Genomic DNA, 20,935 nt, shown 5'->3' on the forward strand with positions numbered 1-20,935 from the left:
ATCAGTTTTAAGCTTTAACTGCTTTTAAACAAAGACGAATATATTTATCGTTTAATTAGATAATTCGTAATTAACTTCGTAAGTCATTATAGGAAGAATTAACGGAGCCAGATGAAGTTACAAAAAGCTATATGCAAATGGTGGGGACAAGAGTGGGAGTGTGGGATGAAATAGTAAGTGGGATATTTCTGTGCATTCGGCGAGTATTGCTCAGTGTACGCCGAGTCGTCACTGCGGCCAGGTTGGCACACGTGTTTGTGTTGCGGGTTAATACGCACGCGCGTGGAATACCAACAACCGATTGGGGGGGAGAAAGAAAAAGAGAAGAAGAATCCTTTCGATAAATATCGCGGAGTGTAGTGAACACGTGTGCGTGCGCGTTTTGTCCCTGGTGATCTAGAAAACGTGCGGAACGTCCGGCTGAACCTTGAAATGTTACAAAACTGATTTATTTCGGAGAATACGTAGTTCCTTAGATATTTTTCAAATTGTCGACCATTTTTTCAATCCTTGCACTTCCCAACGTTTCTTTATGTACCACGTGACACCCTACGTACTTCAAAATTCGTGAGTTTTCTTATATTTTAGTATATACCCTTATCGTTGTAATCAGCTGATAAGTAGACAGACTATTATTGCCGCTATTTCATTACTCTTGAAATTACCAATTGTATTGGGAAGTTAAACAATGTACATGTTTACTTCCATATATATTTATCTAAAAGTTGTCCAAAATGTTGTTGGACGCATAACCTCGCTGTTCTTTATTTTTCTATGAAATTAAATTCCTTTTGTTATAAAACAATAATTTTGTTATACTGTCTTCTACTATCTAGTATAATAAATATAAATATATTATATATGTATAAAGATAGCGATAAAGGTAACGTAAAGAGCAGCGTTTCCTAATGTAATACGTAAGTACGTCCCAGAGAATGATAATTTTTAATATCTTTGGGGCAATTGGGAGATTATAGTACATTCGTCGCCTTTACTAATGATATAGTTAAAAAGTCATCAATACTCGTTAAAAAGCTATCATCATCAAAATTTGCCCTATTATTAATTTAAATAAAATAAACTTCTACCACAATTGTATTAAGTTAGTTCGATGACTAGAAACATATTTTTAAAATCTATATTCGTTGAAAACAGCCAAATTAAATACGCAAAAACATCTTTCCTATGTCCTGTCCTTATTTTTATTTACATAACATTAGCATATTATACTTTTTGAAAAATACAAACTTTGTATAGACAAAAATAAGAATTTTAGGCACAAGCCAAACAGAATGTTAATAGAATACCGAAGCAGATAAGTAACAACGAAACCTTAGGATTAGTGGGAATGGAACGCACGTCTTACACGAAAGGTTTCGCGTTGGAGGATTTTTTGGCGTGCGTTCACTCGAACAATACGAATGACTTTCAACACACGCATTTCAATTAAATACGGCGCTGTTATGCGGAGAGCTCGATGCGCGTGATGAAAATCCCATGGTCAGGAATTTCATAAGGCCTTTTTGTTTTTGCAAATCAAGTGTATTCTTACGCCATCAAAAACGATTAAGCAATACGTTCTGTCTTTGCATTCTTTCACCACGACTTCGTATGTATCGATCACCTTTTATTTATTTATTTTAACAATCTTATTGATATACATCGTTGTCCTAAATTCATATTACAGGTTTTTATGATGAAAATAAAACAAAGATATGGAATAACTAAATTGCATTGAAGACTTCACATATATAGATATAACAAGGTATTGTAGTTTCAAGCGTTAGTTTTATTATTACATATTATCTTTCAAAAATTAATTTAATCGAGTTACAATATACTGTAGGAATAGCTATGATAACTATGAAGAATAAAATTATTGCTGTTTCATTTGACTATAATCAAAAGTCATAAGTCAAAAATAATAAAAAAGTATCTAGATATTTTTCTACGAATTATCTAAATTTTTTTCCTTGATTTCAATGTAATTTATTACATCGATTAATTATAGTACTATACATACATATTATATCGAGACACTATATCAATTCGTATTCATAACAGTAGCGGATGATAACGACGTTTTTTCTTCTTTGAACTTATTCCATTGAACTTGATAGTTACGCTATACCTCTTGTATAGTTTCAATGACACTTCGTATTGATTTGAATGCATGAAACCTCATTTACATTAGTCAAGCTACCTATGTAGATTCAAAAAGCTTGAAATTACTTCACTCGCTGTGAATCCGTTATTTATTTAACTTGAAATATTCTTCCAAATTTATTATTTATTTGTCAAATCAGTTGACATCAAGTCGTTTGAATTTAAGTAACTTGGCTAATCTGAACGAGGCTTATGAGAAAACCAATCGGGGGGTCTTGGTGATGATAAACAAACGATTCATTAGAATAGAAAAAGGAAATCAATCCACATAATACGATATGATTCATATCACTATTATATGTAAACTCAATTATTATTAAGATTTAGATTATTTACATTAGATAAGATTATTTATATATTATTATTAGACTGTAAATATTTATGCAATTTAGTATTTTTATGAATACTATTATTTGTATACTTGAACATTTCTCGAAATAACTTGTAGAATATTTTCCAATCCTATTATGTCGGCTACGTCAAATCTTTGCGGTGCTTCGCGTGCACACATGCTTATATACTTATTATTCAAGGGTAATCGAAATGAGATCAGTCGTGAGTGCAAATTCCATTAATTCATAAAATTAGCTATGATTATGACCTCTTTTCATAAAAGTTCTTGACGCAAGTTACGATTGCTCATCTAAAGTAAATCTGGGGGTCTTGACAAAGTTACGATGATAGTGAGTGACGTCACGGTGAGAGAGAGCGAGGATTAAGTAGGTTAGATGCTTCAGACATAGGACGATCGGCCGTTGGTCATGAACGATTCGTTGAATGGGTGCCTGATGTATAGTTCCATACGTGTATACGAACGTTTATTCACTTATGGGGAATCGAAAGATGCAAAAAAAAAAAAAAATGCGAAAATAAATAAAATTCCCAAAGTATTGTAACTCGTTATGGCATTTCCTTGCTGGGCGGCAAAAAGAGTATAGGTCAGAATTATTAGTTTCACAGAGAAGCATTTATGATGTTTAAAGCGCAATGCTTCATGCCCACCAAAGATTTAATGGATGAAACAAATCTTTGCGTAGATTTTTCTGGATTTTTCTGTACTATAGTGGCGTAAAACTGGTTCCTCTAAAAAATTATACTTCACTTTTGAAGATAAAAATATAATTTTTAACTATTTTTTACATAAATCTTTCATATCAAACGTAGGGGGAAACCTGTAAATATTACGATGTAGCACATTTCGTTAGCGGTAATTAGGACAACAGAACTGTTCATCTCATTTCTAGGATTCCTTGCATGATTAAATTAATATTATCAATATTTATTTGCGAATCACAAGATACAAGTTTCTTACAGGCTTTTAAATTTTATTTGAGACAAAAGTAAGAAGTATCGCTGTGAAACAACTTCTAAATAGAAAAGTGAAACAGAAGTAATAACTTCTTCTCTTGTCCTTGCCAACATTTCCTTGAAAGTATGTGCTATTTTCTTAACTATCTTAATGATTTCCTGTTCTTTGCTTTCAACAGCCTTTTCTTCATCCTTCCGCGACTTTGAAAATGTTATATGGAACATCCATGCTCAAGTTTGTACAATACGAGTACATATTTAGATTATGCATTTAGAGATTCTCTAATTATTTTATTCGAATAGATAAACATATATCGTATTACGTGCTTCATGTTCCTAAATTATTTTGCAGCTTGTCTCATTTGTGGAATATACATGCATTGCAAATTATTGACCCGTTTCACATATCTATATATGGTAGCTTGAGATTAGCATTATCTTGCCGATACATTTTATAATAAAGTATTTTTAAAATATTTTTTAATGTATTTCTATTACTTGTTGTGATACGTATTTGATAACATTTCATATTAATGTAAACTATTATGAATTATTATGTTAATATTGATTATTATTAGAACCTATCCTGACATACATTGTTCCGATAATCAAGTGACTAGAATGTCAATTTAAAACGATTGATAATGCGATTTAATACACAAATATTAACAATATCGTAAAAGTGAAACAATATTTAAAAATACATTGTAATATTAATATTATGAATGTTATCGTTTCACGAAGCTTGCTTACAAAATATTAGAGAAAACTCAGACAATTTATTAGACTAGAAAGTACGAAAATTTCACAAAAATTGATTGAATCTGGATAATATGACATTTGATTAATTTTATGAATCACCTCCAATCAAATAGTCTTTGTTAAAACATTTTTTCAATAATTTTAATCTCTCGCGAGATATTTTGCCGTTTGCAGATAAACGAAACGCCCCGTATATTCAATCGAGCTAATGTTTAATGAAATGTTCAATGGAATTGATGTTTAAATGTTTAATGGATTTAATGGCAAGTACTCTGCGTATGCGAGAAATAATAAAAAATGTTAAGCATTCAGAGTAGTATAGAACATAACTTATAAGTGGCAGACATGATTCTTTTACATCGGTTTATAGTTCGAATGCCTGCGTTTCAATTTATTTATAATTCTTTATCTAGTTTTCGTACTGTTTTATACTATCTATCTGTTTATGTATGTCAAAAAAATTATATCATTTTTATACGCATTATTTCGAAGTTTAAAACTAGTAAAAACTATCACATACAGAATGTAATGCAGAGAATATGCTATTTTGAGTTTATTACTGTACTGCATTGCATTAGTCTACGCTCAACGTGTGCCAGATACCTAATTTAAATTAATATTCTGCTTTTAATAGAAATATAAAATAGAACTGTATTGTTTGTTGTAAGAATTCTTTGCAAATTCTATCACATTTTAAGAATCTGTTTTGAATCGAACAGAAAAATTTTAGGCTGAAAATTTTCATTCGTCGAATTAGTTTTTATTAAAACAAAGAAGAGTTCGTACATTACGAGCAACAATTAATTATTGGATTATAATTGTCGGAAGGCTAGAACAGCGAACAGGAAAGAATTAGTGACAGTTACTATTTCGTAATATCGTTTCAGGTATTTTTCTTGCGCAATGTCTCATTTACGTGAGAATTTTCCCAAATTGACGAAAACAGATTCTATCGAGAACAATTACACTTCCTTCGTGCCTTGTGCTACGATTTCGTAACTTGTTCGTATCTTTTTAAGTGTTTTTACATTCCTGAGAATTTTTATTTTATGCTATTAACGATCATGTAATGTATGTAGTATACAATCCAAAGATGACTGAAAATCATTTGTATAATTTTATATTTTATACGATATCATCTTATACTGTCATATGCAATTGCAATTGCCCTTGGATCAGTGGGAATTTATAATAAAGAAAATGTTACAGAAAGAGAACATTGCCAAAAGTGATACAGAATTGAAATTTAAGGTAAAATTTTTCCATTTCTTTTAATTACAAGTTGAATTTTACTATTCTTAAGAAACATTTTGAGGATTTTAGCAGAAGTACTTGCTCAGTTTAAATTTTTGAAATTATTTTTTATAGAGTAGTCAGATACAACCAAGTCATTTCCTATGTTATTATATCTAAATATTATTACTCGTACATACAGTAGTATTTAAGTTAATGCGAGTAAGTAGAATCAAGTAACCATAGCTAAAAGCTAATTGAATTCGACTGCTGTTCACACAGCGATTATTTTGTCCCAGACGTCATTCTATTCTTGACTCTATGAGACTGTCAAACTCTATCAAAGCAAAATGTTTAATAATATATTATCATTCGCCGAGAGTGCCAAACTAATATGTATGTCTACTCTCGTTAATCGATGACAGTTAATGACCCCTTTCTTGCTACATACTATACAAGGTATTCTTCGTTGGTTTGATAACTTTCAACTTCGCATACGATTAACTGTAGTATTCGTGACGGCTTCCTGTTCTTACGGTTTAATTCGAATAACCTACAGAAATTTAAACCTATTTTACATGTAAACGTAGTTAGATAAGAATGTACATAAATCATTTGCAGAATAATTTAGAAAATTCCGCTAATACATTAGACACATACGTACACTAATTCACGGAAGTATTTGAACGTTTACCATGTATTATACAAAACACTTTGAAATTTTGAATGGGTCCCATTAACGCTGTAACGAGACACGATTGTCATGATTGTATTAGTATTTGAAACCAATCGGAAAATGTATATAGAAGTAGATATTTACTGCAAACATACATTTAGTGTTAGATAAAAATTAATTCCGCGTAGATAAAGTTTAGATTTGTCTATGCATAAAGTACTTGATAGAAATTTAGATAGATTATTATTAGTAGCAAGTGTGAACCAGTTAGTACTAGTTGAGAACCAATGGTATAAAGCCTTTTGTGCAATGAAATCGCGATATCAAACCTCTTAGATTCTACAATATGAATTATGATACAGGTAATACAAACTTTCTTATCATGTAATATGTTTGTGATTATATTAAATTGACGATTGAATTACTGGTATCGTATCATGAAGATATCTACTCCTTTTGTTGAACTGAAACACTATTCCCTCCTATCGGTCACGCAGTTTATTGTTTTGTCTATGTAACAGTATCGACGTTAGATAATAACATAATGTAGAACATAATTTTAACTGTTAAGCATTCTTTAGCCGAAAATACCGAACATTACATTTTTCGAAATATAAACACGATATAATTTATATTCAGTAAAAGTCAACGCATAATAAATAGAAGATCGCTAGATAAAGATATTATTATTTCCAAGAGATTAGCAATACGAGTGACGAGTCAACTCGTCTCCCCCGGTAACTACAGCTATACAGCTTAAGTGATAGTTCCCTTATGATAATTGAGAATACTTTCATACCGTGACTCTTATTCGTCCGAGAGGACTATTGTTTCATACATTTCTTTGCTGTATAATAGTGTTATTGAGCCGATTGGTATTTTATGTATTAAAACATTTATTCCAGGGAGCAGAAACATAAATTTCATTTATTTAATGCACACAACTTTTTGCATGATGAATAATAAACTAGAGGTAACGATGAAATTGGTAATTATAGATACCTCAGTTATGTCATTGACCTCGTTTTTTGGATATGTTGTAGAAATAAATATTTTGAATAACTTTTTCCTTAGCTTTGAATTATTCGCAAAAAACTGCCGGTATTCCCACAGTGAATTCTGTTTATAGTTAGGCGTCACTATCGTTTGTCGGACGCCATGCTGTGGATCGGCCGGATAATGTAGCCACCTAACCCAAACTTAATTCTTTTTTCTTGTGTATAGTTCACATAGGCTTGGGTTTAAGTGTCATTTTATGCGGTCGTGTGTGACGGCCAGCAGTGCCGACGTATATGCTATCGCAGACGTACAGTTATGGGTAGAATTTACTGCAGTGGCACTGACAGTTTTTTGTCAATATATAGGAAACCAAATCTAGCGGTCGTTACACGTAGAAAGAAAAAGTTGTCGGGAATCATATCCTTGACAACGTGTTAAAAAATCATCGAAAGAGGCGAAACGGAAGAGATATCGATACTTATCATGAAATTTAATATCGCATAAATATCGGTGTCTAGAAATAGTAGGAAATAATTATGTTTGATAATTGTCATGAAAAATGTGAATTTTAATCCGAGAGAATTGAAAACTTGGCAAAGTTTCAAAGAGATATTACGCGTATATTGGATGATTGAAACTTAAAGAACATCAGCGATTTAGAGTTTCAAGTGCCACGGTAATTGTGGAAACTTATTGAGCGTGATGAAGGACTGTTTGATACTGGACAATGAGAGATTCTCTTTTCAAGCTGACCAACGAATCATTCTGTAATACAACTCAATGACATTTAAACAGGAAATGGTAAATTTTATTGCCGAGGTCAACACTAATGTATATACTCCACTGATGTATGATAATACTCCTATTGTTCGTAAAATCGAACAATTCTCGTTTTTGTTGTGATTATTATCGCATATATCTTTTGTGCTCCTCAACAGAGATAATCAATTTTGCGTAATGATCCACGCATGTTTTCTGAGCAAATTTTTTCTTTGAAATATCTTTCACCAATCCTTGCACTTCTCGAGCTTACTTTTTGTGGAGCTTATCTTAATTGCTCGTAAGCTATATCGTCCATCGCGATTGTTTAAAATCTTATCTTTGCTTCTTTTTATCTTATTTGTTACTTCTATCTTATTTCTCATTTATCGTATCTTGTAGGACAGTTTCGTAGAACTCTTCGATTTCGATAATATTTGTTGAATATGTTGTAAAGTCCAATAACTTTGAACAACTTTCTCCTCTACGTATAACCTTGGTCGGCCTTAGTTTCCAAGATATTCGTAAAACAATACTGGTACCTCCACGATGAATTTTGACTATAGTTATTGTTAAGGTTATTCGGTGTATGAATAATAAAATACAAAATGTGAAATACAATGTAAGCTGATCCAGATCCTCTCGCTAGCAACGTTACCCTGAGACTAAAAGAACCGCCGAAACCAACGTCGCACGTGTACCGCTTATGGTCTCTCATCGACGCATTCTTTTGTCTACGCGCTATCGATGACTTTAGCGCTTGAGAAACCGAAGATCAGATGTAGAGTTTTCTTAGAAGTGGCGATCACTTCAACTGTTATGCGTCTGAACGCGCTGCCACCGAAGCACAACTATAAGCAGAAATAAACTCTGTAATATCTTATTTATAATTTATATAATTTCATATGGTGATTTGCCCCGATGGTAACGAGAGATTACATTTTTTCAATGATATTCATAAATATCCTAGTTATAGTCGTTACGATTCGTTGCATAGAGTTTTCGTTTGGTTCAGCCTAAAATTGGTTCTCGCGGTGAAACACTAGTCACGTAGTCGGAGAGTGGGAAGCGAGCGCGGAAGCTGAGAGTCTGAAAGATCGCTCTGCGACGATTTCGTTTTGAATGAGTGAAATACGGAGCATAGCCGAAGTGTGGCTTGTTTCAGCAAGCAAGGTCCCTTGGTGGGTCGAATAACGGTTAACCGCTTATTCCACTTGGCTGTTTTACTCGTTCTCTCGCCGTTTGATTCATCAACCGAACCTTTGGAATTCCTCCGTGCTAGGAAATTCGAAGTAGTTTCGGTGCACCGTTATTTTTATTGGCGGGACGCGATCGAATAGCGCTCGTTTCTCAGACAAATAAATGGAACATAAAATTATCGATCGAATTCGTGGGGAATGGGTAGGTTCGCTTGAAAATCGAATGGAATGCGTTTGTTACTTTTTTTCTTTTGTGTTTGAGTTCGCTTAACCTCCTTCGGCTCATTGTTATCGAAAGTGCAAGAGTTTCACAACAGAGTAGGTTTATTTTATGTTGTGTATATACCGGAGCTCTCTTGCACGGTAATTTGCTAATAATAAACACACAACGAGACGCACAGTAATTTTCTAGAAAACTAATCAGTGATATCGATAAATCGACAAGTTACAAATTGCCAGTTACACGGACTATTTTTTTACAATTTTGCAATTATATGTCATGCAGAATAATGGAGTGACTGACGATTTCTAAAGTTCATTTGTAAAACTTCATTTTTATTCTGGTAAGAAAGAATGTATTAACTCTGGTAAGTTGTAACGTGCCAATTGCAAACTTTCACTAATAATATTAGTCTAATTACGCAAGAGAGAGTCCAGGTTTTCAGCACACGCGTCAATAAAATATTCGAAAAACGATTATTAAATCGAGCGATCAGCTTTTCGAATAATTTGCCTGCGAATACTATGGAACCCTGATTCCATCTTATCGGTACAGATAGGATATAGTATTAATGGCAGAAATCACAAGTAGAGTATTCATGCTACTCTCTCCTCTTTTCTCTTCTTCTCCACGTTAAACAAATTCAGCGAAGAAGTTGTTAATTTAAGAACGCTACGAGTCATTGATATTGCTTGAAATAATCGTGAATAGCGATCAATCACCGAGCTTTCCATAGCGATTTGTGGCGATCGAGTTTATCGGAGGTTTCGATCGGTCATAGTTTGCTGCGACTAATTGTAAACGTTGTGAGAATCTCGTGAAAGGAAAGGAAAGAGATATACGGAAATAGCGCATCAGTTAGATACGATCGCACATCGAACTTTCGCCAAAACAGATCTCACTGACCCACTGCAACCGGTAGTCACGTTACGATCGAAAGAACATCCATTGCGCGTGCAATTTCACAGACTGCGACATACGATCCTCGATTAATAGGTTGGTCGATCGCCGACTTAAAATTATCGTTATTAATATTCCCTACACATTAGCGTATCCCAAATCTCAACTTTGTCGTTCCAACATTTTTTCGATCGTGTCTCACCTCAACGTCCGAAAAAGATTTTTATGCACCGTTTTTTTCTAGCAAACCAAGTTTTGAAAAAAAAAAAAAATATATATATATATATATAATATAAATAGGTAGTTCGAATAAGACGAAAAGAAATAGCGGAGGTGTTTTTAATTAGACTGCTTGATTTAGTTAATCATGGGAAAATGGGCAATCAGGGGAACAGCAACACGTATGAACGTTACGTAAGAAAGAACGCCTGCTAGTATAAAAAGTAATAGTGATTTCTTGGCTATACCGACGATGAAGATGACGAGTACAATATAATTTTTTAATTGCCTCCAAAATATGTATTCGAGATTTCTTCCAAGTAATCTGTACGTTTCACATCGGCAAACACTGCTATACGCCATTAAAGATCGCGTAAAGAAATTTTTATTTATAATCTATTTTATTTATTTATAATTTGCTGCTTGTTACGAATATCTGATGTAAAATAGCTATTTTTTCGTTTCAGTTGACGATACCAAAGAGCCAAATCGTAGCATGCCAAATCAAAGATGGATCATCACGAGTATTCTTATTTGCTTTTTCCTCGTTGGAATGTTGAAAAGCGCTGCTGGTATGTAAATTGCATTTTAGATCATTCGATTAATTGAACAAATAGTATACGGTATCGTATACCGATAAAAAAAAGATAAAACATAGGATAAGGGAGAGGGAGGTTTAAGCACATTACTGCTTTTACACAAACTATATGATAGTTTATTACTCACGTCGAAAATGGAGCGAAACGTTTGCAATACCATAACCTCGTTTTATAGAGAAAGTACTTGAAATTTATATGCTGCCCGATGATATCGATTTGATTACGAATTATGGGATTTCCTGAGACACGCTTATTATAGAATGTTTCTAGCGTATCGGAGAAATTATATAATTTAAGCTCATACTCTGCGTGAACACGTACTTTTACATAGCTATGTATTTCTGATATTGGCATACTTTGCGAATTTGCTTAAGCGAACATCAAAATACCAAAGAACAGAATCCTGAAAATAAACTTCGAACTTTACGAAATAGAAAGAACCTCTTGATGCTGGATCTTTTTCAGATTCACAAGTACATATTGACCTTGGTTTCGTCAATAGAGACAAGTATGGTACATAGTTTTGTCCTGCTATACAGTATCATACAGGTTTCATCTATGGTCGTATCACTGAAACAGTTAAATACCACATTTCCTTAAAAAAAAATGTTTGTTACTTTGTTGTTGCAGGAAGTCCCGCCAGGGACAGGTCAAAGGAGGAAGAGGAAATGCCTATGAGCAACTGGACGCAACTTGCAGACGAATGGCTCGCCAAAGCAAGTGCAACAAGAGGGTTGGACGTTACCGTTTTACCATTTACCGAGACGCTCAGAGATTTACCACCGACCGCGGAAACTATCCGCATTAATGGTACTAACCTCGATCAACTTTCACGGGTAAGAAAATTGGTAACGTCTGTATGCTACGCGTAAGTTCGGGGCTTTCCAAACTTTTATAGACCGAGACTCATTTTCGAAAACGTTAACATTACGCGATCCATTCGGAATATCTCATATCTCTGTGTCATGCACGTATCCCACAGCCAATATTCCATTACTAATACAAAAAAGTTACATATGTGCTGCGAAAGTGCGTTTCTGAGTGAAAAGGTGCATATTAGACCCCGCGATCTCTATCCCACTTTCCATACCATTCACATACTCTATATCCTACGTGCCAATATCCTATATCTGTACATCCGAAGTCAAGTTCACGGGATGTGGGACACGGGATAGCACGTGGTCTATGTAAGGAATAGAGTAATGGTATTGATTAAGAAATACTGGACTTGGAACGTTGGAATGTTGAATTATGCATATTAAATACGAGATAGAGAGTATAAGATTTGAGAACCGAAATTTGGCGAGCTGTATGTGAAAAAAATGTTAATCTATATTTTCACACGAGGAATCATTTTCTTTCCGATTGTGCTATGATTTCGAAAACACTCTGTATATCGATTTATTTTCACAAGGTGTTACCTTGTCTTTTGGTTCTTCCGTATTTCCCCGCCTTTTTTTCACGTTTCACGATGTCGCCAACTCTCACTTTCAGTGCCAAAATACTTTCACCAACTTGATCAACAAGGATAAGTATATATATACCTGTACTGTATCCTTCCTACTTAGGTTTATACGTAGACTCTAATCCAATGTCAGTGACTTTCCCCGCGAAAGTTTTTGCGATGATACGATTCTTCGTTTCGATAGAAAATTCATTATTCTCCGAACGAAGAAAGAAAGAAAAGATGCGTTTCCTGCATGGAGGGATCCACTTGCTTCTCGCAACTTTCTAGGAAATATTTCTAAATTTGTGTAAAAGAAAACCAGTCTTGCGTTATCCATACTATTATTTTATTAAAAAAATTATGACAAACTTAAATAGAAACTCTGTAATCTAATTGCCGATAAATTTTATGTAATTATATTTATGGTTTTAATATTCTATCATTGATCGTGGTAAAAATTCGCCCGTTTCTTTTCAGCACAATTATTCCAGAATGTTGTGGGAGATGGAGAACGCGCAACCAAATGGACACTTGTCAGGATTTGTGGATAAAGCTTTAAAATTACTGGATCTAAAGCAAGTGATGATGGAGGTGGAGACATCGGTGATGTCGAAGGTGTCTTGTTCAGCGTGCAAAGTTGGGGCGGGTCTTCTTCTACATTACATAAAGGTTGGCAAAAACGACGAAGAAATTATGAACAGCATTTACCAATTTTGTACATCCCTTAATATTCAAAGCCCTCGAGTTTGTCACGGAGTTACATTGCTCTTTGGGGTAAGTTTTACGATATTAATTTCCCTTCTATCAAACCATTCTACAATTTCCTATCATTTCAACTCGTTCATTTTGAAAGACAGCTCCTCTGAAATGAAACTCTATCTATTTAAAATTATTTCTTATTATTTTTAATTATTCGTGTATGAAAACCACAGGAGAAAACCATGATAAGTACATTCTTATTGATCTTCTGATTTTACCGTTACTTTGTCAGCAAAATCTTCAAACGTTTTATAGATGCATAGACGAATAAGCTTTGCATAAAAATTTCCAGTTTACTTGAAATATTAAATATCGTTATAGACTGTTTTCTATGGAATTAATTGCACATTGAACTATGGTTTCCTTCAGGGCGAAGTTATCTACGTGCTGAAACAAGTAGATATGGGACCATCGCAAATCTGCAGCTTTGTTATCGGCGACGCATGCGACGACGCGTATAATCCTCTGCACGAGTGGGAAGTTGCATTCCCGCCAGTGAATAAACCACCTGTGAAACCACCCGTACCGCCTCAAGAAGGTGCGCCTACCTTCAAGGTTCTTCATATCTCTGATACGCACTACGATCCTTACTACCAAGAGGGTGCGAACGCAGATTGTAATGAACCCTTGTGCTGCAGATTAACCAATGGGGCACCCCAGACACCAGCCGCACGTGCTGGACGATGGGGTGACTACCGAAAATGTGACACGCCAAAAAGAACGGTTGAACATATGCTTAAGCACATCGCGGATACACATTCTGTAAGTAACTAGATTTATATAAGCTACAGTTGACTACATTCAGACAAATTTTATTTATTTGAAGTAAAGATAAAAGATGACAACTTTTGCTACTAAATTGTATAAAATTTGTAATTATATTTAAAACAACGAACGGTGATTGTCTGTGACATTTAAGTAAACGAGGAATGTGGAAAAGTATTTATATTTAATCAGAAATGTTTATAAGAAAAGATGTTTTTATAAAAATTCGTAGAGTATAATTTGAAGAATTTTTCATGTTAATCCAGGATATCGACTACATTTTGTGGACAGGAGATTTACCACCTCATGACGTGTGGAATCAAACGCGAGAGGAAAATCTGAAAGTTTTGCATGAAACGGTGACACAGCTCATTGAGATGTTTCCCGGAATACCGATCTTTCCTGCTCTTGGAAATCATGAAAGTGCTCCTGTTAATAGGTAACTAAAATTCTTTTATTTACTTCCTCAACTTTCTTCTTTGTAGACAAAATTTTGATTGTCTCAAACAAACCTTGACAAACTTTGTTATTAATGCTACCTTGCCATTAATAACGTGTAATCCTTGATTTTGTACTCATTTGGCTTAATAGTAAAGTATATAAAAAGAAAAAGATTGATGTAAAAAAATGTTTCAGTTTTCCACCTCCATTTGTGCCAAAAGAAAACGACATATCGTGGTTGTACGACTCGCTCGATAAACACTGGAGACATTGGTTACCAGCAGGTGTTTCACACACTGTTCGCCGTGGCGCTTTTTATTCGGTTCTAGTGCGTCCAGGATTCAGAATCCTTTCTGTCAATATGAATTATTGCAATAACAAAAACTGGTGGCTGCTAATAAATAGTACGGATCCAGTGAGCGAACTGCAATGGCTAGTTTATGAGTTGCAAGGAGCTGAAATGAATGGCGAGAAAGTTCACATCATTGGGCATATTCCACCTGGTCATTCGGACTGTTTGAAAGTGTGGTCTAGGAACTATTATCAAATCATTAACAGGCTAGTATAGTAGTAATGAGTTTCCAAATGACTATGATTCATCTGCTGTAACATTTATGTCCAGATGCATATGCTATAGGTTTATCAAAGTGTTTTATCGGTTTTCATGCTGCCAGTCTTATGTTGCGGTAATACACGGTGTAACATAAAAGTAATAAGATACTAAAAAATAAAAAATATGTTGATATTCAATAGCAACGGGGTCAAGCAAATCGCAAATCGATTCGAATATTGACCGACTAGATTCGAATCCTCTATAAGTATTTAAAAGAAAAAAGAAGTACATACTTTCAAGTAGACTCGAACCTAAAGTTTTATCTGTAAATTCAATGTTTACAGGTACGAATCTACAATCACGGCACAATTTTTTGGACATACCCACTACGACGAATTCCAATTATTTTACGATATTGCTGATCTTGGAAGAGCTGTTAGCATAGCTTACGTCGGGCCATCGGTTACGCCTTATTATGAACTCAATCCAGGATACAGGATATACTACGTCGATGGTGATCATCCAAAAACCACGAGGGTAAGTGATCCTAAACTTCCTTTTATTATATGATTACGTGATTAAAATATGTCGTAATTTTGTTACAGATGGTCGTAGATCACGAAAGCTGGGTAATGAATCTAAAAGAAGCGAATCTTTATGATTATCCTATTTGGCACAAAATGTACAGTGCCCGACAAGCGTATCAAATGCCATCGCTTTTACCACGGGATTGGGATACCCTGATAGATAAGATGAGCAATGAACCTTCGCTTTTCGATCTGTATTATAAGTAAGTAAGAGATATAGCGAGGTCATAAAATTGGCCAGGCATTGAAGTTGAGATGTGATATCTCTTAAACATCAGTTCTTGATACAATTTAGTTAAAATTAAAATACCCGTAATTCGTTACATATTGTTACGTTTCAGACATTATTATAAGAATTCTCCCGTAAGACCGCCATGTAACGATGAATGTCGAAAAAGATTACTTTGTGATTTGCGAAGTGGAAGAAGTCACGATCGCAAAGCTCTATGTCAAAGTCTCGAATCTAGGATAGATAACGAAACAAGGACAGGTTGGCGAGCTTGGATTTACAACGGACTCGCTTTCTCGTACGTACCTAATTGGTGGTTCCAATCTTATTCTGGTGATGTTAATACCAACCAAGTTGACGTATAATTCTGCAGATATTTTTGTCATTCAATTATTATTCGTATATGATTGTCACTGATATTTCTTATATTCTTTAGATAATTTTTCCCTATTTCATTAGCTTAATTTCTAATTGTAATAATGTGTTCTTCCTTTGTGAAAGGTAATTGCCAATATTTACAGATTTTTAATGTACAAAATATTCAAACTTTTTGTTTGTAAAATTTCATTTCTTTCAATATTCGTTTCAAATTTCAAATTTAAAAAAATTCGGTTTTTTAAATAATCATTAAAAAAAAAAAATTTGTAAAATATTCTCATAGGCAATAAAATTAAGAATTTAAAAAATTCAGTGGAAGCAATGAAAGTAATACTATAAATAAGTAATACAAATTTTTAGAAATGGGCAAATACTTGAATTGTGATTAATGACATTAATGATATTATATTAATAATATTATTAAGAAATTTTATAACAAATGTTAACAATTAGCTCTAAGTAATAAGTACTACAAATGTATATAGTTATATAAAGATCTGATATGTACAATATATTTTACTAATCTGCACGCTGCAATTGCCTGAATTACCACTTTTTGTCTATATTAAGCAAAATAATACTGATTTTATGAAAGATTATTAGCGAATGTTTATACAAGTTCATATCTCTGTGGATGCAACTGAAAATATAAAATTAAAACAGAGAATTGTTCCATCTACTAAATGTTATTAATTATTGTTGACTATTTTTTAAATATTTTATATACATTCTGTATATCTTTAAATTTTTTATAGACGCATAAACATTCGTAATCTACTAACAATAAAACATTTTTGCAAGAAGTAGTGAACATATACTAATATTTAAATGCTGCTATTTTCGAAATATTAATGCATTTTAATTATTTTCAACTTAACTGTTTTCTGTTCCTGATTTTCTTTCATTTAGCTCTTTGAGTGCTTGTCAACATAACGTAAATGTGTTAAAAGTGTGTTCATATTTTTATGATTCAAACTACTTGTATCTGGTGTAAATAATATGCAAAGATATATGTTACGATACACATACATTCTAATCCTTTTGAATCTAATTTTTAATACAGATACAATGAAAAAATGCAATAAGAAATAATGTGTTCCTTTCCTGCGTTTCTTTTTGTTAAACATGGTCTGTACTAAATTAAAATATTTATTTTTTTTGGCATTTAATTTTTTATTTGTTACAGTGTATTATTCTCTCAATTTATCATAAAATAAATTTTTTATTCTAATCATTTTAAATTGTCTATATAATTTATTAATTTAAACACTCAAAGGATTAAATTAATTTTCATTTTAATGTTCAATATAGGTTTCTGCAAGTCATATTTAATGCATGTATATGCTGCATAAAGAATTAAATCACTGTATAAGTTGCATACATTGTTCGTATGTTTCAGCATTTTCCTTGCAAGAAACGTAGCAACATAATTTTTCAGAATAAACAGCGCACAGCATTAGTACATTTTATAGTTATTACATGTTGTTTGAAGTGATATGAATTACTAAAGAAGCGATATAATTGTTATATCAAATATTATAGAGGCAAACAATATTATTAAAAAATTCTGCCTCAATATATAAATACTGTATATATGTTATTAAATAAAATATCAGTTTTGCAATATTTAGTAAATCTGTAATGCTTGTACATATATTAATGCTTTTGTGGTTTCAGCAAAAGATTACTATAAAAGGTGGTGTTTTGAAATATGTAATATATTTTAACTATTCTTTTTACTATTTTGCAAAAATTTTCTACTGAAATAATATAGAAATAAAAATCGGAAGATCTTTTATTGTTTTTGCACTGCATAAAAGAAATTAATATTTTTTATTTTCTATTATATATTAATGTTGTATAATAAGTACTCAAATTTACAGTTTATTGGCCATTATTAAGGTCAAAAAGCTATTTCATGTGATATACACATTTATTAGCAAATGGCACCTAGTAATTAAATAACAGACAGTACCTTCTGGTGATGGAACACATATAATGGTGGTTGAAATTTCCAACACTAATCTACATTGCTTATAGCGTAAGTATGTACATAGATTTTACCTATACGCTTAAATTATGCTCAATGCTGCATAAATTAGTATTTAGTAGTTACGAAAGCCTCCACTATATAATATAAATTGCTAATAACTTTGAAACTATATATAACTTCTCTTTTAATATGTTATTGAATATTACTTGCACAAATAATTAATGTTTATTTCATCATAAAAGAGAGAGATATTAGTTTTCAAACTAAAACCAATAGATATTTATATGAGTATCACTAGTATGATTCATTAACGTATACAGATTCATAAAAATATTTGTACACCAATGTATTTATAATTGAAATAATTTTGAAATTGCTGTATGTATTTTGCATGGGGAACATGCAAGATAATGTTACAAACAAGATGTTATTCATTTCTTTCGAAGTTATACAAAACCACTGTATATTTTTAACGTAATTCTGCAAAACAATTTATAGATATAACTCTGGATAAGTCGTATCTCTGTTTTGGTTATAACAAGAAAAAATGATAGAGCAAAAAGATCAAAAGATTTAACCTCTTAACGAGCAAACTTATCAAAGTCAATTCATTAAAATATTTAATGTATCCATTGCGTTTTCGCATTTACGTATATATAATTCTAGTTATTTCGATATCATTAGATAGCATTCCAAAGTTTTAATATTTTTCTACTGATTGAAAGTTACAAACAGATTGTTTTAGGTTAAATTATTACTCCTACAATTATTACAATTACTAGATACTACGATTAATAGATTAAAAATTTTTTTTAAAGAGATTGCAACTGCTGAAATGTATATATATATATTCAGTTCTTAAGTTGTTATGAAATTTCCTACCTAACAAATAATTGTATATTATATTTTCTTTGCAGATTGTCTGTTTTCATGGCAATTCCTCGATTTGCATATAATTTACCTAAATACGTATTAGGCCTGGGATAAGTGAAGATAACATTAAATGGAAAACTGATGTGATTTTGTTGTTAAATTATTAAATATTTACAATGGTGACATTGTTACTTTGAAAGCTGTAATATGCATTTACATGCATAAGAATATGCATTATTACACGCAAAAGTATGATGGAATTGTCAGATGCAGATACATATATTCGTGAGATCCGTGTTATGTTATAGTTAAAAGAATTTATTTAACTAGCAATAGAGAGATTATATAGCGTAAAGTTTCACTTTCAAACATGAATTATTTTTCCTTTGAATGTGATAAACATACACGTCGAATGTGTGTTGCTGTCGTATCAAAAATATTTGACAAACTGTTTCTAAAGAGGAATTACTTTATTTTTTCTTTTCAGAAATGATGTTCTATTTATAAAAATACCATATAGAATGTACTAAAATGTACTAGACAGAGAAGCTAATATTGGTCATATTAAATTTCATGTTTAGTTTATGTCAATTCTATACAAATTGAAATCGTAACTACTCTGTGATCTCAACATAGAGAATACATTTTTGAAAAAAAAAAAAAAAATATATATATAGAGTGAATTTACATAAAAGTAATTGCATTTATAAGTTAGTTACATGCAATACAATTATAAGATTAGGCAAATGCAACTAGTTTGAATAATAAGATATACAATCAATCAGATATAAAATCAAATCTAGGTAAAATCGACAAACACTGTTGATTATTTTTAGAAATATTTTGTACATAATCTTATTTGTATTGTATAGTTATTCTCGAACTCGTTGTCAGAAACATAATTATTATAAATGTATTAACATTTTTATGAATGGAAATACAAAAACTGTACTTACAATTAGCGATTATTACACTTAACTTCATTAGCATAATTGATGTTTGATATATAGGATTTAATTGTAAAATTGAATAAAATTTTTTTTACAATTTACATGCTTTTGTAAGAAATGGATATTCAACAATGAACGGTATAAGTTTTAGCGTCAACGAGAGAGCTCCAAGTAAATTGAGGAAGCTTTTGGAATCTAGGTGAAGAAAGCTGGTTGTGGATTAGCGAATTTAATTTGGAATAAGGGATTATCATCTGAAAAAAAAAAAAAAAAAAAAAAAAATACACTGCAATGATCAAAAAGCAAGAAAAGTAACATAAATGCATAAAAATCCGTGGTCTATTCGTTAAAGTTTGTTTGTGCTTTCTTTATCTGATATTTCCTTTACGTTTCTCAATTTGGTTATTTTAAGTGGAATATTTGAGAACAGCGCGTTTAGTTTTAAATGTAATTTTTATTTAGGCTATGTACAACACATACGTACAATACGTGACCCTTGCTTAAAACTATATTACGCTCGCCCGGTATGCATTTCCACTTTTAATCTTTTCTCTTTGACATACTTGTTAGTGTGTGTGAATGTGTGCTCTCATGCATGCGTCGTCGTAATAGACACACATATATGTTGTGTTTCTTTCTGTATGTATGCAAGTGCAAATGTGTTCGTATATTCGTGTGATATGTTACAAATTTTTAGGAACATTTCGCGTGGAACACCGCGAGCGATATTAGTAATAAGGTTGCAGCAAAACTACACGAAAACAATGCAGTCGTCTGCAGCTTCATTCTCGATCAATATATTAATTAGACAATTATCGAAAAATGACACCAATATAGACGATTGTTGATTGGACAGATCCAAATATCACCACTGAAAGACGCCAGGGAGAATAAGGGCAGATCGATAACGATCAAATAGA

General features: G+C 32.3%; 1 protein-coding gene across 6 annotated transcripts; it reads left to right on the forward strand.

The window, feature by feature from the left end:
- Window positions 1-194: 194 nt before the first annotated feature.
- LOC132911071 (sphingomyelin phosphodiesterase) lies at window positions 195-20,753 on the forward strand. Of its 6 annotated transcripts, none has more exons than XR_009658902.1 (12): window positions 195-567; window positions 10,909-11,013; window positions 11,671-11,876; window positions 12,965-13,261; window positions 13,616-14,008; window positions 14,278-14,450; window positions 14,648-15,010; window positions 15,350-15,542; window positions 15,611-15,795; window positions 15,934-16,119; window positions 18,083-18,240; window positions 19,110-20,753. XR_009658902.1 is itself a non-coding variant. In XM_060967453.1 (11 exons), the coding sequence occupies exons 1-11, from the start codon at window positions 9,301-9,303 to the stop codon at window positions 19,177-19,179; spliced, it is 2,175 nt and encodes a 724-aa protein (XP_060823436.1). In that variant the 5' UTR covers window positions 9,103-9,300; the 3' UTR covers window positions 19,180-20,753. The 6 variants fall into 6 exon arrangements, 2 of the variants coding, with proteins under 2 accessions (XP_060823436.1, XP_060823437.1); XR_009658903.1 differs by having other exon boundaries at window positions 195-339; window positions 10,908-11,013; XR_009658901.1 differs by lacking the exon at window positions 195-567 and adding an exon at window positions 9,103-9,304.
- Window positions 20,754-20,935: the final 182 nt, after the last annotated feature.

This window comes from Bombus pascuorum, chromosome 10 (assembly GCF_905332965.1).
Source record: "Bombus pascuorum chromosome 10, iyBomPasc1.1, whole genome shotgun sequence".
Taxonomy (NCBI): Eukaryota; Metazoa; Arthropoda; class Insecta; order Hymenoptera; family Apidae; genus Bombus; species Bombus pascuorum.

Coding starts and splice junctions, on each gene's coding strand:
- LOC132911071 (XM_060967453.1), top strand. Junction 14,009..14,277: donor ACATCGCGGATACACATTCT/GTAAGTAACTAG, acceptor ATGTTAATCCAG/GATATCGACTACATTTTGTG. Junction 16,120..19,109: donor TACAACGGACTCGCTTTCTC/GTACGTACCTAA, acceptor TTTTCTTTGCAG/ATTGTCTGTTTTCATGGCAA.